This window comes from Apodemus sylvaticus, chromosome 13 (genome assembly GCF_947179515.1).
Source record: "Apodemus sylvaticus chromosome 13, mApoSyl1.1, whole genome shotgun sequence".
In the NCBI taxonomy this organism is placed as follows: domain Eukaryota; kingdom Metazoa; phylum Chordata; class Mammalia; order Rodentia; family Muridae; genus Apodemus; species Apodemus sylvaticus.
The window spans coordinates 44,699,142-44,723,361 of NC_067484.1; the positions used below are offsets into that span (position 1 = coordinate 44,699,142).

A 24,220-nucleotide genomic window follows, 5' to 3' on the forward strand; every position below is an offset into this window, starting at 1 on the left:
ACAGCTCACTCAGGGTTATCCTCCACAACACACTGGGTTTGTGGCCAATTGCGCTATATGAGACCCTACTATTTTTAGAGTATATATATATATATATATATATATAAATTCAAAAGTTGTTAATAATATATGGTGTCATAAAACACATAATTACTTCTCTACTAGCTAAAGACCAGAAAGTTTAAAAATTAATCTGCTAGCTACCTTTAAGTATTCACAATTTTTGGAGGAAACTTTTATTTGGCTTTATATTACCCTATCTGATGATATGTGCATGTATACATATGCATATAAACATATATGCATTACACATACATAATACTTGCCTTAAAAAATTTTTTGTAATGAAATGGTATTCAAATGATGTAGTCTACTTTACTTATTTATTGATTCTTATATAGTCTAGGCTTGCCTTGAACTTGCTGTGTAGCCAAGAACGACTGACATGAGTCTCCCGTCTCTACCTCCTCAATGCTGGGAATCAAACCCAGGAATTTGTGCATGCTAGGCAACCACTGCCAAAGAAGCTACATTTCTAGCCAAATTTAACCTATCTTAAATGCATCTGAGACAGTTCTGAAACAATACAGTATTATTATTTTTAAAAAATAGAAAATTGAGTTTATGGAAGTAATTTAGTAGTAATGTGCTTAGTATGCTGAAGGCCCTCGGCTCAATCCCTAGCACAAAACCTAACCCAAAAAGATTTTTATTCAAGGATTTGGAAAAGAATATAACAAATTCATATGAACACATCGTTTTAAAATTGTTAATTATAAAATGACTTTTCAAGCCTAATAAAATTAATGATTAGCAATATTCATTTTAAATATATTTCAGAGTAATAAAATTAAAATGAGATCATTAAAACCCCAGATCTTAAACAGATTGGTAATAACCTACAAATTTTAAAACATAAGTGGACTAATGGTGGCTCGCGAGACGGCTTCGTGTATGCAGATGCTTGATGACAAACCTGACTAACCTGAGTTCAAAGCCAGGGATTCTGCCAGTATTAGCAGGATCAGCATAGCACATATAAGTCTGCTCTAGATGGGAACCCTGATTGGGATGAATAAGGGACACACAAACTGGAACAGCTAGAACTAAATTAGGAACAGTAAAGAGTAATTATTTTGACTTAAGCTTACCTACTATACTCTTTTCTGGAGCAGGTGGCACAATGTAACCAACATGTAAATATTTGCTTGCTAATTTGCTATGCAAACCGAGAAAATCACTGAATCTTCTTTTGACTGAAAATTCACTTTTACTGAACATGGAAAGAGAAGTCTACAAATAAACAAAAGGTATTTCATATCATTAATAGTAAGCAATCATTTACAAATGAATACTGCACATAACTGTAAATATAATCTGCTCTGTTTTGCAAATAAATGCAGAGTACCAATGTGGCTTATAGATTTAAAACAACAAAAAAGAAAAGAAAAAAATGAGCTAAAACTAAAACTTAAGGCCCAACTCATAGTTTTTAAAAAGCAATATAAGGGGATAGAAAATACCTGCTTTATTCTGTCTTTGACCTCTCACACACCAATCCCTACCATACTTTTGTTAATGGTTTTTCCCCCTTTTAGTTTTCTGAGACAAGGTTCTGAGACAAAGTTTCTATATGCAGCCTAGGCTATCTTTGAACTCACAATCATAAACTACAGATTCTTCAATTTATCCATGGCCCAGACCTCCCGAAAGGCAGCTCCATTCAAATCTCACTGAGCTCAAACTCATTGTACTTTCAGTGTCTGAGTAAGAGTGCATAGTGACAGCAAGTCCCTCTACTCTTTACTGCTATGCCCAGAGGCTTACAACAGAACCTAAAATTATAGCAAGGGTTTAATAAGGATTTGTTTCATAAACTAACAAAACTTTCGCCACCTCATCGTGTCTCTCTCCATCTTGTCTTTCTTCAACTACAAAGTTCCTTTATCATGAATAAATGTCTTCCTTACTCCTACTCATACACATTAATGACTCTCCTAGTTACGTAATTCAAACAACCATTTATTTCCATTACTTTTATAAAGGTTTTTTCAGTGTCCCCCCACCCCCAGTTATAGTTGTGTGTGTCCCAGGCTGGCCTGGGTCCCACTATGAACTTCCTTCTGCTCCCCGTGCCCCTGACTCCCAAGTGTTGAAATCACAGGTGTGTCCCACTTTCCCTGGCTTTTCTGCATATTGGAGAATGAATCTGGGGCTTCATGCATGTCAGGTAGGCACCTGCTCTAACCAACTGAGTCTCACCCTCAGTGTAAAACTAAGATGTTATGATGGACTTGCTCTCTGTTTCAAGACTTAATCCTTAAAAAACCACAGTGGCCTCCACTGGAGCTCCTGACCTGTACTTGGGTGCTCAAAATTCACACTGAATTAAGATAGAGCTGTCCCAGTGGAAACCTAATAGTGCTGTGCTTTTGTCCAACCTATCTAACAGCTCTCTTCCACGCTAAGGATGACACCAAAACTCCTAATGTGGCTAGTCAAAATACACTAGGGCCTGTGGCCACCAAATTCAGCCAAGAGTCATATACAGGTGAAACTCTGGTAAGTACAATGCTTGACTCTGGCCTTTTACACAAGCAAATCCTTTACCTGAAAGAAGCATCCTGCTCCTCCCTCCCATTCCTATCTCACCATCACCTTGGATCTACTTTAGCCAGGCCTGACCCTCTAAGTCTAGATTAATTTACTTCCTGCATACTGATGCTCACGTCCTCTCTTCTGCAGAGTGAGTGCCCAGCCCTTCATTGAAGAAGAAGCCGCTCACCTTTGTTGTTACTCTATACGCCATGTAAGCATTCATGCCGTCACCTATAAAGCAAAGAGTCACAGATATCATTAAACCTAGAGGTTAAGTAAGCAGGAAAATGCTTGCCTAGTGTGCAAGACCCTGCATTTAACTATTTAAATGAAATGTTTCTAAATAAAATAAAAAAAATTAAAAGAAACAATACTGTAACCATATACTTAAGTGGAAAACTATAGGATGTAACAATCAAGCTAGTCAAAAGGAAGTACAAAATACAATAATGACTCACCAACTTTTTCTGGGTCTGACACACCAATTTCTATATCAAAAATATCTCCATTTGCTTCTTCTTCAATCTAGAAAAGTGTATTTTGGTGTTAAAAAATTCCCTTTATCTTGAAGGTAAGCAGCAGCTGTCTATGTGGCCTCATGGCCCTCTCATAGGGAATGTCTGCCTAGTGAGTAGTGCAGTCCTGGCCAGCTGTCTGGAGAGGCTCTGAGCCCTAGGAAAGATCCTACTACTGTCATCTCTCTAACCAATATCATTTCTAATTGTCTTCTAAATACTCACCCGAATGCCCACAAACAGGAAGAGCTCTTACCCATCAATGAAGAAGTTTCTCTTTTCAGCAGAGACTAGAGACTGCACTTGATAATAGAGTCGATGTGCCAATGTGGATTGGAGAAATTTCTCAAGATCCTACCCTTAAATGAAGAACTACAGGCAGTCTTTTTTTTCCCTAAGGATGAGCCAACTGACAGGTGATCCAATATCAAGTGGACAGTCAGTCATAAAACTCAGTATGAAATTCTCAAAACATGCAAAATTTAAAATTTTCGATTTATATTACTACCATAATACCAATGAGTATTTTTTACTATTTTTCCCAGATCTATAGATCCTAGTATTTTCACTAGGGTCATGTCACAATAATTTAAAACCAATAGGAGCTTTCATAAATGCTGACTATGTAAACAAAGAAAACACTCAAATAATAAAGATCATTTGGACAAGAGAAATTTTTGTCTTAATATCTCTCATATATATAGAAAAAACAACAAAAAACTTTTAAAAAAGAAAAAATATGCAGTTTTATAAATATTGTGAATTTTTTTTTTGATTCAATATGAAATCTTTTGTTCCTCTTATTTCTACATCCTGTGTGCTAGGATTATTGGTGCACCATATATAGCTAATAAGTGGAATCTATAGATTAATAAATGCTTTATTGCCTTACTTTTATTCAACTTCCCTACTCCACTGATTTGTCCAGTCTAGCTACCTAGCTTGCAGTAGGGTTCCAGTTTCTGCCTCTCTAACACTGGGATTGCAGGACAGCTGCCCATGTCCATCAGCATTTATATCTGTCAGGTCACCTAAACCCACATGAACTTTATCTATTATGCATTTTCCCAGTCTCAGCCTCAAAATTTTTACTCCTGAATAATTGGAAAGAACCCATTACTTGTACCAGTAGAGACTTACTTGTAGAAATTATATCTAAAAGCAACTTTAAAAGAATGATTCTTCTAATTACTCTTTAAAAAAGATAAAGCCCTGTAAAACACAATTTTCAAAATCAGCAAGTGGGAAAAAAACTTGATAGGACTACAGAGAGGACCCTTTTTCAGCTGGGAGGTGGTGGCACAAGCCCTTGGGAAGCAAAGGCAGGTGGATCTCTGAGTTTGAGGTCAGTCTAGCCTAGTTTACAGAGTACTTTTAGCACAGCCAAGGCTAAAAGGAGAAACCCTGTCTCAAGCAAAACAAAACAAAACCAACCAAACAAAAAATACAAAACAAAAAAAGTCTCAAGGGTTCCAAATACTTTTGCTATAGCAGAGTTTGCAGAAGGGTGAGCGGGGTGTATAACTCAGAAGTAGTATGCCTGGTCAGCATATGCAAGACCCTGGGTTCTATTCACAGCACTAAACAAAAGCAGAAAACAAACAAAGGACAAGAAATCTGAGTATTAATCTGCCAAAATGTCAAGGCAATATTAGTAATATAAAGCTCTAACAAGCTGGGTGGTGGTGGTGCATGCCTTTAATCCCAGCACTTGGAAGGCAGAGGCAGCTAGATTTCTGAGTTCGAGGCCAGCTTGGTCTATAGAGTGAGTTCCAGGACAGCTGGAGCTACCCTGGAACAGAGAAACCCTGTCTTGAAAAACCAAAAAAAAAAAAAAAAGAAAAAGAAAGCTATAACAAAAGTATATTTTCTTACCACCTTTCTGTTTAAAGTCACTTTTTTATTAAAACATTAGGCTCATCTTTTAAACATGCACACTGTGATTTAAAAAGGTGAATGAATTGTTAAGTGGACAATTCAATAATTCTCACAAAATGAGCTCATCTTTCTAACCAGAACTCAAAGAAGAAATGCAAGCAACTAGTACATCCCTGAAGATCTTCTTATAGCTTGCCTTCCAGTTACAATCTCTTCAGCCAGTCAACATGGCTGCTACCTGATACTTAACAGTGGATATACTGTTCACTAACTTTGTTTTTGTTTTTGTTTTTTTTTTGTGAGTACTCATTTGCATTTTACTACTTTCCATTTGTATTATTTCTGAAAGGTTATTCACGTTTGTATATAGTCACTATTTGTGGTTATTCTGGTTATATATTTCTAGTTAAATATTTTTTAAATGTTTTATACTTAAAATAACATTTATATCATGATTGTTTCCTTCTCCAAATATGCCCATTAAAAACTATTGCTGTTTCTTAATAATCCTATCCTTTATAAGTAAAAGGATTATCAGGTCATAAGAATGTAACTTTAATTGATCTCTGCGCCTTTCTTTTAAAAATGAAAGCTTGAGGAAGCTCAAAAAGAAATAAAGATAAAGGTTTGGGTTGTACATACAGCTCAGAGGTAAAACAAACAAAAAAACAAAACCACTAGCCACTCCTTAGTACAGTAAATATAAATGCCAAATAGCAATCTTAAGTGTTGATAGTATCCATTAAACGCTCTATCAAAGAAAATTACTCACAATACCACTTTAAGTACTTTCACCCATCTCTTGTTCAACATAGGAACCTCCAGAGGTATATACTATTATCACAAGACCATAAATGTCACATAGCATAATCTAATCTTTGGACATTGCAAGCACTCTAGCACGGAATTACACTCCAGCTTCAAACTCTTTGATTTAAGAACCTTAAGTGGCAGAGTTCCATGGGGTAGATTTGGAGAAGCTAAGAAAGGAGTATTGTTATGAGTTTCAAGCCAATCAAGACTCTTACGAGTTCCAGGACAACATGGGCAGCAGAGTTAAAAATTTTCTGTCTCAAACATCAAACCAAGCCGGGCAGTGGCAGTGGCGGCGCACGCCTATAATCCCAGCACTCTGGGAGGCAGAGGCAGGTGGATTTCCGAGTTCGAGGCCAGCCTGGTCTACAGAGTGAGTTCCAGGACAGCCAGGGCTATACAGAGAAACCCTGTCTCAAAAAAAAAAAAAAATACAAATCCAAAATCAAAACAAAACAAAACAAAAGTCAAAGCAAACCAGGACAAAAGGAATGAGTTAGATCTCAATTGCAGAACCACGCTGGCTTCCAGACCTACCTCTCTCTGCCTTCCAAGTACTGCAATTATAGACTTGTGCCACCATACCTATCTTCTTAGTATGTTTTTTCTGTCTAAACTATCTGAAAGACTTTGATTAGGAATAACTAAAGAGAGAGAGGTACTGGGTAAGGAACAAAAATGTACTCTTTACATATTAGCCTAGAAGTGTAAATGCTCACCATACCTCTTCCCTGGATCTGTCAAAGATGACTGGAGCAGAGATACTCTTTGATTCGATTCTAGGAGCAATGAGGGTGGTGGGAGTGACAGGAGTGACTGCAGGAGACGGTTCAGAGGACAGGATGGGCTCTCGTTCTGGACTGTCCAAAGATACCTCTTCTGTGGCTTCTAGACATGAATTAACAAGTTAATTAAAGAAATCACAGAATATAGAAGTTCACAAAATATGAAAACATACCTACAAGTCTCAAAAGGACTACAACTTCTAAGTTATCAGTACAAAGTGACTTTAGTTGTTTATAAAGTTTATGAAAACTTTACAGCAAACAGGAATTGTGTTGATTTTATGAAGAACTGTATTAAGTCTGTTTAACTATCTAGGAGAAAAGCAATGGTGCATGTAATTCCACATTCATTTGTGTTTGAATTGATAATACAATGTACATGTGGTAACTTACCTTTCATATACCTTATTCAAACTAGTATAGTTATTTCATACATGTAAAAACAAATTTGATGGCAAAAGACCACTTTTAACTATTCCAATTGGGATTAAAAACCTGTTATGAAAAACCTACCAAGTTAGTAATCTAAAGCAATTAATTGCCAAAGATTACTGGATATTAGTTGAATATACAAATATGACACAAAGCAAAGAGATGTTTAGATTTTAATTTTAAATGCTCATTCACTTGAAATATCTAAAATTAAATATATTTAAAAATCAAACCACATCAATAAACTGAATGTCTACATACTATGTAATACTGTGCTAAATGCAGAAGAAACACAAAGAAATGGAAAAAAAATCATACCTGCCCTCAGGGAGTTTATAATCTAGTTGAGAAAACAAGACATGTGGAATGTTAAATAATAATAAAAGACTTAAGAGAACAATAAAGACTGTTATAAGACATTCAATTACTATTTGAACGACAGAACAAACACTGTAATTTGAGTAGACACAAGAGTCAATATTTCAGGGTGGGGAAAATCAGAAATAGTCTGTGACTCTGATTTGAGGTGGTTTAAACAGGAAGAAGTTGGAGAAAAATACCATGCAAATAGAATAACAGTGTAAGTAAAAGTGGGCGGTAGTGAAATGTGATCAGTGAGTCACACACAGTCCTGCTGGCTTGTAGAACTGATACCAAGAAAAGGAAGGTGGAATTATAAGGCACACAAGGGATCAGACCAATGGATTTTTCAGCCTAAGGTTTCTGGATTCTTGGGATTTAGAGAACGTAGTAATTGTGGTCAATGAACCATTTTAAGCAGTCAACTTGAAATTATATAGGCTGACGTAATATCAAACTATTTAGACTGGTTATTTAATGTTGACAAGATAACTGGTACAGATCTCTTGATATTTTTATATTAAAAGAAAAATGACTAATAACTAAATTCTCCCAACTATGGTAAACAAAGGGCAGGGGGTGGGGGGGGACACATATAGATACAATAGACTGCATATGACCCTGACAGAACAAACTAAAAGCTTAGATACCATTTTAAGCTTTGAACACTGATGGCACTTAATACTCTTTTCAAAAGAAAAAAAGCAATGAAAACAGGAACTGAGAATGGCTTAGTGGGTAAAAGTGCTTCCCACCGAGGCTGGCTGAGTTTGATCCTTGGGACCACGTGGTGGAAAGAGAACTAACTTCTATAAGGTATCCTCTGATCTTCATGCACATATTGTGTGTGTGTGTGTCTGTGGTTAACAAACACACAGATGTTAGATAGATACATAGATAGATAGATAGATAGATAGACAGACAGACAGACAGACAGATAGATAGATGTAATAAGAAAAATTTCAGAGTGGTTAAAATAGTCAACAATAACCATAGCATGGTGGTGCTCGCCTTTAATCACAGCACTTGGGAACAGGTAGACAGATACCTACGAATATGAGGCCTGATCTACATAGTGAGACCTCTGTTTCAAAAGCATAAAACAGTCAACAATACAAGAAAGTAAAATGTAGTACATCAAAACTAGGTTTAATGGGCTGGAACGATGGCTCCGTGGTTAAGAGCAGCAATTCCCGAGGTTCATTTGCCAGAAGCTACATGACAGCTCATAATCATCCATAATCCCAGTTCCAGGGAATCCAGTGCCCTTTCTAGCCTCTACAGACACTGCATACAGTTGGTACACATATAGAAATGAAGACAGAACAGTCATACACATGATTCCACTGTCATCACTTTAAACTCAGCGGATCCCAAGAAGGTTGCATATCATATTTACATTATAATTCATAACAGGCAAAACTACAGTTATAAGGTAGCAACGAAATAATTTTATGGGTAGGGGTCACCACAACAGGAGAAACTATACATTAAAGGGTCACAGCATTAGGAAGGTTGAGCAACACTGATTTAAAGCCAGCCAAAGTTTTTCAATGACATTTGACTGCACTGATCAAGGTTTTGCTTGCTTGTACTGTAGCTGCTTCAACAGCAAAGGGCTGGGAACTTGAAGTAAGACTACACATGACCCAAGCAACTAATATGAAAAGGGAAGAAATCAAATTGACAGTCTGTCTTAAATTTATTTTATTGTGGTGGTTTTTTTGTTTTGTCTTTTTGGTTGGTTTTTTGAGACAGGGTTTCTCTGTGCTGTCTTGAAACTCACTCAAATCCACTGCCTCTGCCTCCTCAGCTGGGATAAAGGGCATGGACCACCACTGCCCCCCCCAACACCCTCCAACACCCCCCAACACCCCCCCCCCCCGCATTGTCTGGTTCTTAGGACAAGAGCTCATGAAAGCTCCAGTTCATGTTTCTGAGGAGCATCTGACCCTGCAGTTGCCGCCTCATAAGTTCTGGAATCAGAGGTGTGTATCACTATGTCCACACTTTAAATGGCTGACATGGCTTCTTTTAGCTTAAATAGCTACAAATATGGACGTCTCAGTTGAAAACAAGTTTAAAGTTAAGGAAGATATGGAGCTATAATTTGAGTGAAATATGTATCGATTTTCAGGCATTCTTTAAGATAAAACAAATGGAGAAGGGTTAGACCCTTGAACTCATTTGGTGAACATTTTATAAGTAATTTAATAACATGTCATAGATATTATTTTCCATGTGTTGCCGACTGAATTACCTACACTATACAAACTATATAATTTATCTAAACACCAATACACATAACATAATCTGGTTTATGATTTTAAAATCACAATGGCTTCGACACTGCTTTAAGCCAGATCTGTATTCTATGTACCAAAGATATGCCATTACTACTAACAAGTTTCATCATCCTGAGAGTATATGCTATACTTACAGGTTCCTAGCATCACACGCTTCCATAGGAAAAGACATAGATCTGATTAAATGCATTATAAATATGAGCCAAGTGTAGTATTACTTATACAAACATGTCTTAGATCACCTAAAGTCATTATAAAACACAGCTAAGTTAAACTGTAAAGCATTAAAATAATCTTATTTAAAATTTAGAACTGTTGTATGCTTATGTACGTATGAATGATGTATGTGTGGCAGTGCAGGAATATGTGCCAGAGTGCATGCAAAGGTCAGAGGACAATTTGAGGAGTCAGTTCTCTCACTTCCCCGAGGGCTCACTGGATCAAACTCAAGCTCAGTCAGGGTTATACACAAAGAACTTCACCCACTGATTCCTTCTCACCAGTCCCAAATTGTTTAGGTTTTAAACAGAAACTGACAATATACTGTTGTCCCTTCGTTATTTCCTTCCTTTCTTTCTATGAAATAGGATCTCGATACTGTTACTCATTATATAGCCCAGGCTACCCTCACATTCTAAACAATATTCTGCCACAGACTCTCAAGCTGGAAGTTTTATGGACTTCTGTATGAACAACTGTACCTTCAAGCATACTTGTACATTTGAATATGGATCACTACAAAAGTTGAGAGCATTAATAACTCAATAAAAGCCAACTATGTAAATTATGTTGCTAAATACAAAGTTATCTATTATTTTAATTCTGTGTCAATATTAAAAGCTTAATTTTTGCTTTTCAATATTAAAATATCAACTTATATCTAAATTTAAAGGCATAGGTGTTTAAAGTCAAGCATTTTTTAAGTTAGAATGGACTACACCAAATTCTATCCTATATCGAAAACAAATTCAACCATCAACTTACCTAACAGCAAACCTATATCATATAGAAATTCTTTTTTTTCCTGTAGTAGTTTTTTTTTTTTTATGTATTTATTTATTATATGTAAGTACACTGTAGCTGTCTTCAGACAGCCAGAAGAGGGTGTCAGATCTCTTTACAGATGGTTGTGAGCCACCATGTGGATGCTGGGATTTGAACTCATGACTTTTTTGGAAGAGCAGTCGGTGCTCTTACCAGCTGAGCCATCTCTCCAGCCCAGAGATTCTTATTTTATATATATATATGTGTGTGTGTGTGTGTGTATGTGTATGTATTTTGGCTATGTGTATGCCTATGCACCACATGTGTGCGTGGTGCTACCAGAGGCCAGAAGGCATCAGATACCCTAGAACTAGAGTTAACATATGGCTGTGAGCCAACATATAGATGCTAGGAATCAAACCTGGGTCCTCTGGAAAAGCTGCTTTGGCATCTCTCTAGCTCCCAAATAGTGATTCATACTTTGATTTTGCTTGGTGACAACTTGTAACAACAATAACAAAAAGAATACAACCACTGCTACCTCCTAAGGTATGGTCAGTATCCTACTCTCAAATGCTTAAAAATTAAGGATATTTTTGCTTCTCCTAATGGTCTATCTGCATTCCTTACAGAATGACCTAACTAGACAGTCCCTATCCTGCTAAGTTTCTTTTGGGTTGGTTACAGGTCTCACCCTATAAGTTGGGCTGACTCTGAATTCAGCAATCCTCATGCTTCCATCTCTCAAATGCTAAGATTACAGGAATCGACCATGTTCACGTTACTCTCTAAGGTGTTACAGACAGAGTTCCTATAAAGACACAGAAATTCTGAGAGAGTATTTTCTAATAGCATGTCTATTATAATTGGCTAGTACTAAAAAAAATGAAGACATGACAATTACCTGCGAAAAGATCTTCTCTGTCATCGTCTATTACAACTTGTACAGGTCTGGAGCCATTAGAGTTTGCACTAATATCTTCTGCAGGAAGACTGGCTGGTTCGGGAGATGATGGACTTGACTGTTAAAAGAACAATAGTGGACAATGCATTGGGATGCTTATTTGATTTTCATCGTGTCTCTAGTTAAAGAAATACAACATTCTCTTGTTAGAAAGGAAAAGAACAGCTATTTCTATTTAGAGAATGTTCACATACACTTCAATACACCCCCTTTGTTCAAAAGTCACTTAACTCAAGTATATCAGCTCTTTTAGAAGCACTAACATATATTTAGTTATTAACAAAACCATATGTATTGTAATACAACCAAATTCAGAGCAAGTCCCTTGATTTTAAGAGTGAGTGCTTATTATTATTTTTTTTTTAATCATGGTTATACTTCTACTGGGGCAGATATATCCAAGTTAAAGACCTTCTTTAAAATAAGAAAATCAAAGGCACACATGGTGGTTTATACCAGTAATCACAGATATTTTGGTAGATGAGGCAAAAGGATCAAGAGTTCATGGTAAAACCCAACAACTTACTGTATGTTCAAGACTGGCATGAGGCCCTGCCTCAAATAAACCAAAATAAAAATACGTAAATAAAAATAGAGCCCATGGGCTGGAGAGATGGCTCAGCAGTTAAGAGCACTGACTGCTCTTCCAAAGGTCTGAGTTCAAATCCCAGCAACCACATGGTGTCTCACAACCATCTGTAATGAGACCGGACACCTTCTTCTGGTGTGTCTGAAGACAGCTACAGTGTACTTATATATACACGTGTGTGTGTGTGTGTGTGTGTGTGTGTGTGTGTGTGTATAAAGAGCACTGGCTCTTCTGCCAGAAGTCCTGAGTTCAATTCCCAGCAACCACATGGTGGCTGTCAAACAACTAATAGGCTCTAGTGCTCTCCTCCTATGTGTCCCAGGAGAACTACAATGTACTCATGTACAAAAAGTAAATCTTTTTTTTTTTTTAAAGCAAATTACTAGTGACATTAAAAAAGAGCCTGTGAGATAACTCAGTGACAAAGGCTCTTACTACTCAACCTAATAGCCTAAATAGCCTAATAAATTCAATCTCTGAGAAAATTGATTCTGAAAGCCACCTCTGATCGCTACAAGTGTGCTGTGGTATGCACAAATTTAATGATGAATTATGAATGATAGGAATCATGCCTAAGATTCTATTAGTTTCAAACTAAAATTATTCCATCTCTCAAAAACAATTTTTTTTAAAGACACGGGCTCTCATAGGTATCATAGCCCAGGACGGACTTGAACTCAATCCTCATGCCCTCATACCTCATGTATGTGTACAGGTGTGCACTATACCCATCTGGAAAATTAATCACTCTTCTCTTTTCCAAGAAGGTCTGGCTATGCAACCCAAGCATCTAAAACTGAAACTCTCTTGCCTCACCCTCCTAAATTCTGGGATTATGGAACTCTAGCAGATACAGCTGTTTTTCCTACTTAATGTTATACCCTATGAATCTCTTTTGTACTGCTCTGTGTAGTAAGTCACTCATAATAATAAGCACTTCCGCATTGATTAACCTAATCAGGATAAACCCTCAAAAATATGTCCAGAGAGAAATATGGTTCCACATGATCCTGAATCCTACTGAGTGGCAAGATTGACTGATACAGATCTCAAGCATTCTTTAAAATACACACACACACACACACACACACACACTGATACAGATCTCAAACATTCTTTAAAATACACACACACACACACACACACACACACACAGCCCTGGCTGTTTTAGAACTACGGAGACCAGGATGGCCTTGAACTTGGAGGTTCATCCCCCTCTGACTCCCAAGTGACTGAAGTCACTACCACCTGGCTTCTGTTTGTTTGTTCGGTTTTGTTTTTAAGACAGGATTTCTCTGTGTAGTCCTTGCTGTACTGGAACTTGATTCTGTAGACCTGCTGGGCTCAAACTCAGAGATCTGCCTGCCTCTACCCCCAGAGGGCTGAGATTAAACCTCAGCTGGTAGAGATTCTTTAGATATTTTCCATAAAAAAGATTTGTTAGGGAGAGGGACAGATTTAAATTACAGGTATTTTCAGCCAGTCCATGGCTTATTTTTCTACATTAATAGTAGACCCACAACAGAATTTCTTAGTTTCACAGAGCAAAAAAAAGTTTTATGGTTAGTAAACATTTTGTAAGATGAACGATCTTTTGTTTTTGTGGTGAAAGAGATTGAAACCAGGTCCCTGTGCACAAGTTGGGCAAATACCCTGCTACTAAACCATATCCACATCCCCCAATCATCTTTGATATCATGCATTTTCTGGGCATGGTGGTCCACACATATAATACCAGTACTTTGTAGAGGCAAAGTCAGAAAGATTAGGAGTTCAGGCAATCTGTAACTACAAAGCAAGTCTTAGCTACACAAGACCCCATCTTACAACAAGGAAGTTGGAGAGATGGCCGAGTGGCTAAGAGTTCCTGCTGTCTCTGCAGAATATCCACATTCAGTTCCTTGAATCCAGCCTATAAACTCAAGCTTCAGGAGATCCAACACCTTCTTCTGGCCTCTGTGAATACCAACATGTACATGTGCATACAAACACAATTATTTTTAAAAAATAAAAAATTGCCAGGTGGTGGTAGTACACCTTTAAACCCAGCACTTGTCAGGCAGAGGCTGACTGATCTCCAAGTTTGAGGCCAGCCTGGTTTACATGAGTTCCAGGACAACCAGGGCTACAGAGAAACCCTGTCTCAAAAAACCAAAATAAATAAATAAAATAAAAGCTAAATAAAGAAAAAGGAAACCAGTCATGTGTGGTAGGACACGCCTATCATCCTAATACTGAGGAAACTGAGGAAGGAGGATTACTAGATTCAGGGCAGCCCAGATTACATAGTGAGACAGGGGGGAAAAAAGAGTTAAAAAGAAAGAAAACCAAGGCCTTAATCTTTGCAATTCAGCATTTAGCAGATAGTCAGCATGACAATAAAAATATCAGCAATGAAAGTGCAAGACAGGCATAGTAATAAAATTTTGAGATTGTGCCGCACAGAGGTGAGTCTGAGGATCACAACCTTAAGGTGACGAGCACAAGGCAAGATCCTATTTTTATTTATTTATACTGTCATAACTGTATATGATGAACTGTAATAACATTTCTTCCCCCTTGAATGCTGAGTAGGAAAAAAACCATTTAAAACACACACAGTGAGAGACAGACAGACAGACAGACACACACAGAAGGGGGGGAAAGAGAGAGGGGTGGGGAGTGGGATGTGATTCTACTCATTCAAACTCCAAAATAGGAAAATCTATAGAGATAGATTAGTTCCTATGTTAATAAGGTTAGAGGCTGGAAAAATGGGACAACAGCTAAAGGGTACAAGATTTCTTTCTAAAATAATGAAAATGTTCTAAAACTGACTGCGGTAATAGATACATATATCTCAGTAAAATAAAACAACTCGAACATACACACAAATGGTTGAACCATGAGCTGTACCTTAACAATGTTGTTGAGAAAAACAGGTGTAGCCAAGCTTTATGGCTTATGTTTGCAATGCCACAACTTGGGAGGCAGGAGAACTGCTGAGAGTGTATGGCCAGCCTAGGCACATAAGCGAGACCTTTCTCAAACAACAACAACAAAAACCCAAAACAGCAGCAAAACCAAAACAGACTAGCATGACAGCTCAATGGGTAGGATGCTTTGCTGTCAAGCCTGATGATCTTAGTTTGATCCGTAGACCCTACATGGTGTTGACAACCAACCCTCAGAAACTACACACACACACACACACACACACACACACTGATTAATTGTAAACAAACAAACAAGGTTTTCCAGGTGAGCTAGAGGATTAGAAGCCCCATTAGTATGATGATAAAAGAAAACAGGCCACACAATAATGTCTATTCCTGCAAGAGACAATTGGTATAAAGAATTTATTAAGCCAGGTACAATCTTTGTAAAAGCAGGCAGAAGTGACTGTGACCAGTGTCCAAAAAAACCAAAAACAAACAAACAAAAAAAAACCAGTACAGCTCTCAAAAGTCAGTGGCAACCATGAGGGATGGGACCCTGCGGTCACCACAGTAACAGACTACTAAGGGTTAGACACATCTTTGGAAGTGAGACCCAAGACTTAAGAGACTTCAGATCAGTCTTATGAAGTCCATGTCACATCTGTGTGCTTGGGCACTCATTCTCTCCCACACCCTCCCCCAATATATATAAAAATTTAAGATAGAAACAGGCACACTGGATTGAAAAACAGGATCCGTATTATTTACTGCCACCAAGAAATGTGCCTTACAATCAAAGATAGGGTGAATCTTTGGGGTAAAAGGATGGATAGAGGTCTTCCAAGCAAATGGACAGAAAAGTAAGCAGATGCCACTGTTTTACCTGACAAAACAGAGCCTGAACCCAACTAGTCCAAAGAGATAACGAGAAACACTTCACTGTGATTAAGAAAACAATTCAGCAAGAATACAATTTTAAACAAATATGCACAAAGCACAGGTGTGTCCAGTTTCACACAATAGTAGACCTACAAGGTCAAGAGATTAACTCCAACTTAGTAAGTGTATGACGCCAATGTCCTATCCTCACCAATAAACAGGCCAACCAGACAAAAATATCTGAGTTTAATGACAGCATAGCTCACATGGAACTAACAAACATCTAATAACATCCCACACTGTAGAATATACTTTCTTCTCAAAAGCCCATGGAACTTGCTGTAAAACAAAAGGGCATGAGTCTTAACAAATACAGAAAAACAATTTCTTGTCTTCCACCACAAAAGAATGGAAACAGAATAAAACAGAAATAAAACCAAAAATCAATAGCCATAAAACTCACTATGGAAATTGAACAACACTATCAAATGATGGGTAGGTCATCGAAAAATATCAAAGACAGGCTAAGACCATAGCTGAATTGAGCAAGGACTTCGTAACATGCAGGAACACCTGGATTTTAAGACAGCATAAACTGGATAATCCTAACACTCTGGAGGAAGAAGCAAAAGGATCACAAATTCAAGGTCATTTTAACTTCCTAGCAAATTTGCCTGAGGCTCCATCTTAGTCTACCACTCCCAACCCCCACCCCCTACCCGCCAAAAATAAAAAAAAGTTCAGTATGTCAAGATCTATAGCACAATAAAAGCAATCCTAAGGAGTTCGCAGCTGCAAGCACCTGCATTATAAAATCTGTGGATAGGTACAATGCCTCAGCAGGCATGCACACCTGTCACCTGACACACTTGATTCTCAAGTGTATGTAATGCTGAAGTAGGAAAAGGATTTTCCCAAGTTGTTCTCTGACCTCCATATGTGTACACAAATAATTTTATTCTTTTTTAACTTAAAAATCAAGGCTCTAGAGATGACTAAGAGCACTTGGACTTAGTTCCCAGCACCTACATCATCAGGTAGCTCACAACTACCTGTAACTCCACTTCCAGAAGATCCAACGATCTTTCTGGCCTCTGTGGGCACCAAGCCTGAATGTGGTATGAAGACAGACACACACACACACACACACACACACACACACACAGTAAATTTAAAAAATAAAAATCAAGCCAGGCAGTGGTGGCGCATACATGCCTTTAATCCCAGCACTCAGGAGCAGAGGCAAACAATCTCCTGAGTTCAAGATCAGCCACTTTACAGAGTAAATTCCAGGGCAGCCAGGGACACACAGAGAAACCCTATTTTAAAAAAACCAATAAATACAATATTTATGTATTATAAATAAATAAATAAATAAATAATCAATCAGGGTTAAGTGACATCACAGATCATGAGGCCTGAAAAACGGAACATTTCATTCAAATATCACAGAATTCATATTCTTCCCAGTAGTCCATGTATCTTTCTCTAAAAGAGACTCTATTAGGACAAAGAGGGAAAAGTGAAATAACTTTTTATTGTTTCCAGTCTAGCCACAATATAATAAAGGCAGAAATCAACAGCAAGAGAAACTACAGAAAAATGCATATTTTTTCTGGGAATTAAACAACACCCAACTGAATGATAAATAGATCTCTGAAAAAAAAAAAAACAAGGAAATTTTTTTTAAATTCCTATAATTGAATGAAAATAGAGAGAACATGTCAAAACCCATAAAATATAATGAGAGCGTGAAAGCAGTCCTAAGAGATAAGTTCATAACTACAAACATTTATATTTAAAAAACAAAAAACAAAAACAAAACAAAACAAAAAACCCAAAAAAACCCAGAGGTGCCTCACACAATTCTAGTACTCTAGAAAATCAAGAACAATGCAAACCCAAAGATTACAAGAACTAATATTAGCAAATAAATGACATAGAAAAAATTTAAAATACAAAAAATAAATCAATAAATGAAGAGTTGATTCTTTGAAAAGATTCTAAGCTTACCAAATATGTAGTCAAACTAAAAGAACAAGAGAAAAACAAAAATTAATAAAATCAGAGATTAAAAGGTAGAGATTATAACAAAAACCAATCAAAGTCAGAAAATCTGGGCTGATGAGATAGCTCAGCAGGTAAAGGGGCTCTCAGTCAAGCCCAACAACCTACCTAATAGAAAGCTACATATATAATACATACTACCTAATAGAAAGCCCAGGACCTACATAAGAGACCTGACTGCTACACATGCACTGTATGTAGCACACACCCCAATCCCCAATACAATGGAAAAAATTTGTTATAAAATCATAAGGCTATATATTAAGAATGTATATTGGGGGCTAGAGAGATGGCTTAGCAGATAAGAACACTTGTTGTCCTTCCAGGACCTAAGTCTGGTGGCTTCCAAGGCCTGTAACTCCAGATCCAAGACATTTCATGTTTTCTCCTGGCCTTCACAGGAACCCATATACATGCAGCATCCACTCAAACACAGATACACATAAAAATAATAAAAATAAATCCCTTTTAAATTTAAAATATATAAATCTACTATGTTAAAAATTTAAATACTTATATTCCACTAAATTTGAAAATCAAAAGGAAATTAATTTCTAAGTGCATGATTTACTGAAATTAAACTAAGAGATGAATTATATAACCAGATCTGAAAGAAGCAAGATTTAAACAGTAATAAAAAATCTTCTAACTAAAAGAAATCCAGCCCCAGATGCATTCACTACAGAATTCTACCAAATTTTTAGGAAGAATCAACAATCATCATTCTCAAAATATTCCATAAAATAAAGACTGCTTCCACATTTTCATGACTCCAGTGTTATGTTGGTAGTATAACCAGATAAAGACACAACAGAAAAAGAAAATTACAGGCCAGTTTCTCTGATGAACATAGACACAAAAATTCTCAATAAAATACTTGCAAACCAAATTCAAGATCACATCAAGAAGGGACCAGAGAAATACCACAGATTCCATATGAGCATTTGCTGTTCTTGCAGGTTACACCAGCACCCACATGGTGGCCCACAACTACCCGTAACTCCAGTTACTCCAGATGCCTTCTTCTGACCACCAAAGGCATCAGCCATACAGAGTATACATTCAGAGCCGGGCAGTGGTGGCGCACGCCTGTAATCACAGAGTATACATTTAGAAATGCAGGCCAAGAACAAACAACCCAAACTCATACACAGAAAATAAACTATAATAATAATAATAATAATAATAATAACAACAACAACAACAACAGCAATAATAATTCAGGCTGGAGAAGTGGCTCAGTGGTTAAGAGTACTTACTGCTCTTTCTAAAGAACCAGGTTTAATTCCCAGCACCCACATGATGACTCACAATTGTCTGTAACTCCAGTTCCAGGGAATCTAACTCTTTTCTGGCCTCCTTGGGCCACTGCATGCAGGCAGTGTACACACATAAGTTTTTTTTTTTTTTCAAAAAAATTTATCATGATCAGGTTGACTTCATTTCAGATATGGGATAGTTCAACATACAAATCAGTAAATGTCATATATCACATGAATGGTCTCAAGGAAAGAAATCACATGATCATCTCAACAGATAAAGAAAAAAAAGGCTTTGGATAAACTCCTCCATGATAAAAGTCCAAAAAGACTAACAATAGAAAAAAATATATCACAACATAATAAAAGCTACATATAACAAGCATATAGCCAATATCACACTAAATGGAGAGAAAGAAATCCAAAGCATCTCTATTAATATCAGGAACAAGGACATTCACTCTACTATTCCTATTCAATTCAGTGCTTCAAGTCTTGGCTGGAGCAGTTAAGCCAAGAGAACAATTGAAAGGAATACAAATAGCAAACAAATCCAATTATATTTACTTGAAGATGATACAATTTTATTTAATAGACTCTAAAGACTTCCAAAAAATTTTCGATCTGATAAACACTTCCAGCAGTATGCCAGGAGAAACTGACATACAAAGATCAGTAGTTTGCTCATTTATTAATAACAATGAACATGTTAAGCAAAAAAATCAGGGAAACAATAAACAATCCCATCACTACTCTCTCAAAATACGTAAATATAAACATATCTTAGAATAAAACCTAACCAAGAAAGTAAAGACCTCTACAAGAAAAATAAAAGCAGTAAAGAAACAAACCTGAAGACACTAGGAAATAAGATGACTTCCCACACTCACAGATCAACAGAATTACTATAATGAACAGATTCAATGCAACCCCTAACAAAACTCCAGTAACATTCTTCACAGAAATGTAAAGAACACTGGCATTAATATGAAGCACCAACAAACTGGAAAGCAAAGCAAAGAAGAATACTGCCACCGTATTGATTTCAAGTCACACTACCCAACACAGCACCAGCACAGAAAAGCGTGTGCAGTGTCGTAAACAGCTATATGGATCCAGCTATAAATCCATGCAGCCATAGCCACCTGATTTTTAATTTTTTTAAAATTTACATTTATTGAGGATATGAGGGTCACATGCATGCCACAGCCTGAACAAGGGGGTCAGAGGGCAATGTGTGACAAATTATATCTTTATACATTAAGCCATCTCACCAACACCTAGCCACCAGATTTTCAAAAAAGATGTCCAAAATATAAATAACTGAAAAGATACCCTCTTCAACAAATGGAACTTGGAAAGTTGGCTATCTATGTGGATATCTATTTCTCACCTTGTACAAAAACCAACTCCAAATAAATTAAAGACCCTGAAACTCTGAAACTGTTAGAGGAATAATAGGGGAAATGCTGGCACAGCAAAGACTTTCTGAAAAGGAACCCTAACTCAGAAAACAACACTAACAACTCACCAAGAGATTTCAGGAAATTAAAAAGCTCCTGCACAGCAATGGAAACATACTGAGTGAAGAGACAGGATACAGAATAGGGGAAAAATATACACCAGACAGAGGATAAATACCCAGTACAAAGAACTCAAAAAACGCAGGGTAGTGGTGGCACATGCCTTTAATCTCAGCACTTGGGAGGCAGAGGCAGGCAGATTTCTGAGTTTGAAGCCAGCCTGGTCTACAGAGTGAGTTCCAGAACAACCACAGCTACACAGAGAAACCCTGTCTCAGAAAACAAAACAAAACAAAACCAACCAAACAACAACAACAATAAGAACTCAAGAAAACTAAACAACAAATCAAACAAGCATCTCAATCAATAAATAGGTAAATGGGCCAGGCATGGTGTACACACCTTCATTCCCAGAACTCAAGAGGCAGAGGCAGGAGGCTCTCTATGAGCTTGAGGCCAGCCTCGCACACATGCACACGTTCATGCACACACACATATGTATTTCCAGGTCACCCAGAGCTACACAGTGAGAGCCTGTCTCAAATAAACAGGACTCTACAGTCCCCTATAGAAAGAGAATATGTACAACAATATGACCCCTGAATAAACTATATCTATTCTCAGAAGCACTGATCTGGGGCTAGTAAAGTCACATCCAACCTAATTACAGGAAAGTAACACTCTACAACCAAGAGTGGTGGTACATAGTTCCTTTTGTTTTGTTTTCTCTGGATAGCCCTGGTGGTCCTGGAACTCACTCTGTTGAGCAGGCTGGAGTCAACCTCAAGAGATCGGCTTGCCTCTGCCTCTGAGTGCTAGGATTAACGTCCTGTGCCACCACTGTGTGGCTACTGTGGTACATGTTTGTAATGCTAGCTCAGGTTCAGGCAAGAGGAATTAGTTTCACATTGATCTAGGCTACAAAGAGAGAGCTGGTCTCAAAAGAAAAACAAATTGTTTGTTAACCATACAGAATTCCAGCCAAGTGCAGGTCTGTGTGCACGGGACACTGGCCTCTGCTGCACAGAAGTGTAAGAAGCATAGTGCAAACAAGGAGTGAAACGGCGGCACAGCATCCTGCACAGATCGTCCCAAACACTTTTCAAGGGGGAAAATGAACCTTATATGCTAACCTGAAAATTTTAAAACTGAATCTAAAAACCTCAGTCACACCACTTTCTTAAAATGAATCCATGAGGTAAGGTGTTTAGATTAACAACCAAGTAACAACTTTATTTACAACTTTCACAATATACTTTCCAAGATATGTTTATTCATAATAAAACTTTGAAGACTTTCTCTGATACAGATTATAGTTCTTCTTATTCTGTGTATTGTAACTAGAAAAGACAATTCAGGTTTTAGGAGCCTGCAGACATGTTCAACACATGTTAAGTGACATAAAACATATCAAAGACTATGATGACACTAGCTCCCCCTGCCTAGAAAAATATATTCTGCAAAATAATTTCAACTAATTTTAAGAGATGATGGTTTTGACAATGAAACCAGTATTAAGACACAAATACCCAAGATTTTGTTTAGTACATATCAATGACCAAGGCATTATCTGAGGAATGTATAATCTGTTGGAAAGTGAGGTTTGGCCTCACCACTAGAGATAAAATTAGCCCTAAAATTTCAGTTTCTGGTGATTGAAATTCAGATAATGGGTATTTTACAGCTATTTCCATTTAATTTGGTGCAGACTTGAACAAGCCAAGAAAACGAATACTAAGGAACTTTATAAGAAAGTAGAGGGCAGGTGAGATGGTTAAACTGGTAAAGGGGCTTGCCTACCAAGCCTGACAATGCTGTAAATGGAACCAACTCCCAAAAGTTGTCCTTTGATTTTTATAAGTGCGTGTGTGTGTGCACGCACACACACACACACACACACTACACCTAATTTTTTTTTAAAAAAAAATCAGCTGAGGCAAACAATCTTCTGAGAAAAGTGCTTACATGCTTAAAATTACGGTTTCCGGCGTATGTGCTCTCATTCAATGTAAAGCAATTCAAATGTGACTAGAAAAAGGCGGGCCAATACAGCTAAATTCAGAGTTTCCTTTGACAAAAACAGGAACACTCAGCTACAGAGATCGCTGACCAAGCGAAAAAAGAGGAAAAAGGAGTGGAGATCTGTTTCTATATCTCCCCTGGTAATTAAAAACCAGTTTCCTGGACTACTCCACCCTTCAAGTTTGTATTTTTCAAACATTACAGCCCAGAAAAAGTCTTAAAAACCCAAGCAGTGGCTCATGTCGGCTACTCTCAGCCCTTGGAAAAGGGAGTGAGGCAAGAAGATCAGAGGTTCAAAGCCAGCCTCAGCCACATACTGAGTTCGACTCCAGCTTGCACCGCACGAGATCCCGCCACAGCCTATTAACTCAAATACATTTACCTACTCGAAAACAAGAGGCTCTTATCTCTTGGAGAACTAAGAGTCCATGACGGGCACTGACAGGGAAACGCGCACCCAGACCTCCTCCCTGCGGACCCTAGAGCCACTGAGAGTTTACTTCCCGACTTCCTGGCTCTCCGGTTGCAGGGCACACCCTCTGGTGGGCAGAGATCGGTTCCCCGGAGCTGCTGAGATCCCCGGGGAGCGGAGGCGCCCCGGGAACCGGAGACAAGCCCTCCTCCTGCCTGGAGGAAGAGGCGCGACTGACAGGGAAGGCCCGAGAGCCCGCAAGCACGGCGAGGTTCGGTCCGTGGGTCCTGGCCCCACGGAGAAGAGGTCGGCGCCCAGGCCCGAGGGCTTGCCGTCCCGAGGCCTGGTCGCCCAGGCCGACCTCAGGCCCCTTGACAGGCAGCAGAGGTGCAGCCGGCGTCACAGGTGTCACCGGACCTGGCCGGGCCAAACCCGGGGGTGGGGGGTGGTGGCCAGGGACAAGTCGCGGCAAGGGAAAGGCGGCGGGGCGGGAGGCGAGACGCACGGCGCGGCCTCCTCGCCGGGGCCGTCTCACCTCAAGTGTGGAGACAGTGCTGGTGAACAGGTCCTCTCCGTCCTCCAGCTCCTCAAAGTCGGTGGGCTTCACGTCCCCCAGCGGAGGAGGTTCCCTCTCAGCCGCCATCTTCGCTGGCCTGGACGTCTGCAGGAGCCGGGCCTCGCGGACCTGTCACGTGAGCACGCAAGGCTGGGCTGGTGCGCCGACCCGCCTCCCGCCCCGCCCCTGGGACCGCCCCCTGAGGACCCGCCCCTCCCGGGCTGCCTTCTCGGCGCGAGGCCCCGCCCCCGACTGAGGCAGTGCTGGTTCTAGAGCTCCGAGCTGGCCACGCCCCTTCACCGCTCCTCCTGTTTCCACATCTGGTTTTTGGTGTCCTTACCTATGCGCTGGCCAGACTTA

General features: G+C 38.6%; 1 protein-coding gene across 1 annotated transcript in view; it reads right to left on the reverse strand.

Annotated features, from left to right (window-relative positions):
* Positions 1-24,009, reverse strand: part of Snx2 (sorting nexin 2) — a 42,823-nt gene extending 18,814 nt beyond the window's left edge. The window contains exons 1-6 of the mRNA XM_052201397.1: positions 23,840-24,009; positions 11,576-11,693; positions 6,529-6,692; positions 3,057-3,123; positions 2,786-2,829; positions 1,152-1,293 (exon numbers count right to left, since the gene is read on the reverse strand). Of these exons, the coding sequence (XP_052057357.1) occupies positions 1,152-1,293; positions 2,786-2,829; positions 3,057-3,123; positions 6,529-6,692; positions 11,576-11,693; positions 23,840-23,947 (643 nt within the window). The 5' untranslated portion in view covers positions 23,948-24,009. The remainder of the gene's footprint in view (positions 1-1,151; positions 1,294-2,785; positions 2,830-3,056; positions 3,124-6,528; positions 6,693-11,575; positions 11,694-23,839) is intronic.
* Positions 24,010-24,220: the final 211 nt, after the last annotated feature.